Here is a 2,447-nt window from a genome sequence, read left to right as displayed (position 1 = left end):
TTTTTTCTTTTAATTTAGCAAATGCTTGTATTTAAAGCGACTTGCATAAAAGGAGCAAATATAAGAAGCAACCACATTAGCAATGCTCCAAAACACATTTGAGCAGAAGAGTTTGAGCTAGTACAGATGTGCAAGTAGGAAACAGGAAAGAAGATTTTTTATGATTATAGAAAGTGACTTTGTATAAATAGTTATGAATTACGCATTCAAATGTTCATGGAAGAGCTGTGTTGTCAAACAATGATAAAATATCAGCCTCCTTAACACAAAACTGTGGTCTAACTAATGAAACAAGCCCCCTACAAATGATCATATTAACAGAACTATAATATATTATTAACAGAAACTGTGAGTGTCAGTATAGGTAAATTAATCACAAATCAATTTGCGATTCCAGATGTTTCAAGAACTGTATGCTCTTCTATAAAAACAATAATTATTAAGAGAAGTAAGAAATATGATTCAGTTTCTATCTTAATTTTATTTTTAGCACTTTAATTAAGATAATAAAAATTAATATCAACTATTATTAGAATTAAATATATACACATTTTATATAATTCAACAACAATTTAATATTCTGCGGTCCCCTTTGGAAGTTTGCCGAGGCCCCCTAGTGGGCCTCACCTCCTGGTTAAGAACCACTGCTTTTAAAAATCATATTTCAACCTCAAATGACAGTGTATCTCCATGTAACATAATTCTCCATAATTCCCAAGCTCCTTTGTAAGAAATGGATCTGTGGAGAGGTTCTCACCTGGTCTTAGGTGAGGGCTGCTGTCGGGTGGAATACACTTTGACGGCTCCTCTGTGTGAAAGTCTGGGGGATGAACAGGCTGACAGGTGAGGAGAGGGCTGAGGGGACAGGCCACTTGGTGCAGCCTCGGAGGGGGGAGAAGCTATAGCTATGTTTGAGGAGCGGGCTATAGGTTTACGTGGGACCCTTTTGAGCAAGCGGCTGACCCATTTCTGCTGCTCTTCTGTGGAGTTGGCCAGCAGCAGTAGCTCTTTCGCCGTGGACATGTCATAGTTCACTGGAGAAAAATTTTTACCAAACAGGTCAGTTTCAATCTAAAATACACTACATGGAGGTTCAAAAGTCCATATTTAAAATAAACAAACAAACATTTGGAGTCAGTATGGATGCATCAAATTCATAAAAAGTGGCAGTAAAGACATTTATAATATTAATAATGTTAAAAAGAATATGTAAAGTAAAATGTAAAAAAAAAATATATATATATATATAATGGTTACAAAATGAAAATGGTTTACAGAAATATTAAGCAGGCCAGCTGTTTTCAGCATTGATAATAAGCAATGACACTGAAGACTGGAGTAACGGCCTCTGAAAATTTAGCTTTGTTATTACAGATACAAAATACATTTTACAATATATTAAAATAGAGAATTATTTTAAATTGTAATGATATTTCACAATATTACTACATTTTTTTTATCAAATACATGCAGACCACAAACATTTAAATGGTAGTGTAAATAAATAAATACATAAAAATGAATAATAATAATAATAAAATTGATAGTAATTAAATTTTTTTAACAATTATAATTTTATAATTTATATATATATCTGACGATTAATTATATTATATGTTTTATGAATATGTGGCGGTAATATATTAATAAATATTATTTATATTATAATAAAATATTTAAAATAATTGAATATTTAAAAAAAAAAATTATAAATATTCTAAGGAATTTATAGCATCTATATTTTAATTCACATTTCATTTCAGTAGCAAAAATGCTAAATTCTAATGTGTATAAATTAGAATTGTTTAGTGCTTTGTGAGTGGGACCTCCTGACCTCTGCAAGGAGCTAGGACCTCTTCTTTGCGATCTATGTGGTCTTTATGGCATTTGATTCGGCAGCGCCTGCACTCCAGGGCTGGTGGGGGCTTGAAGACGTGCCACAGAGGCCTTGGACATGCTTCACAGCTAGAGGGGAAGTGGTAAAGCGTAAGCACGAACTCGTGACCTTTGTGTGGGATAAATGACGACCTTTCAGCTGCTGATAAGGGTTCCATTGCAAGCTCCTCTTTCTTGCTCTCTCCCTCATTGGCATATAATATCTACAGACAGAACAGAAGAAGAAAGCTGAAGTTTGGAAAGATTATTCTCAAAGAATGATAAAACATTTCCTGGAGGGACAAATTAAGCATGTTACCTGGAAGATGCGTGGGATTTCTCTGGGGTCTGCGCGGTACACATCTGTCTGAGTGACAGGTCTCACATGGAAGAGTTTGCTAAGAGGGGAAAAAGGCGGCAGAAAAATTAATGGGTTGGCTAATGCTGTGCAAGAGAGCAGTAAATGTTAATTAAATGTTTACAGTGCATGTAGTATGTATTATGTAATTTCATCCATTTGATTATTTAAAAAAAAATAAAAAAATAGATGCAAATAGTTTATAAAAAAAAAA

General features: G+C 33.6%; 1 protein-coding gene across 1 annotated transcript in view; it reads right to left on the bottom strand.

Moving 5' to 3' along the window:
* Positions 1 to 724: 724 nt before the first annotated feature.
* The window catches only part of LOC107576717 (rho-associated protein kinase 2-like), a 3,154-nt gene continuing 1,431 nt past the window's right edge, over positions 725 to 2,447 (bottom strand). Inside the window, exons 4-6 of the mRNA XM_016262858.1 lie at positions 2,195 to 2,273; positions 1,835 to 2,099; positions 725 to 1,034 (exon numbers count right to left, since the gene is read on the bottom strand). Coding sequence (XP_016118344.1) covers positions 754 to 1,034; positions 1,835 to 2,099; positions 2,195 to 2,273 — 625 coding nt within the window. The 3' untranslated portion in view covers positions 725 to 753. The remainder of the gene's footprint in view (positions 1,035 to 1,834; positions 2,100 to 2,194; positions 2,274 to 2,447) is intronic.

The sequence above is a fragment of the Sinocyclocheilus grahami genome, unplaced genomic scaffold, assembly GCF_001515645.1.
Source record: "Sinocyclocheilus grahami isolate Dianchi unplaced genomic scaffold, SAMN03320097.WGS_v1.1 scaffold4218.1, whole genome shotgun sequence".
Lineage (NCBI taxonomy): Eukaryota > Metazoa > Chordata > Actinopteri > Cypriniformes > Cyprinidae > Sinocyclocheilus > Sinocyclocheilus grahami.
This window is presented reverse-complemented; position numbering and strand designations above follow the sequence as displayed.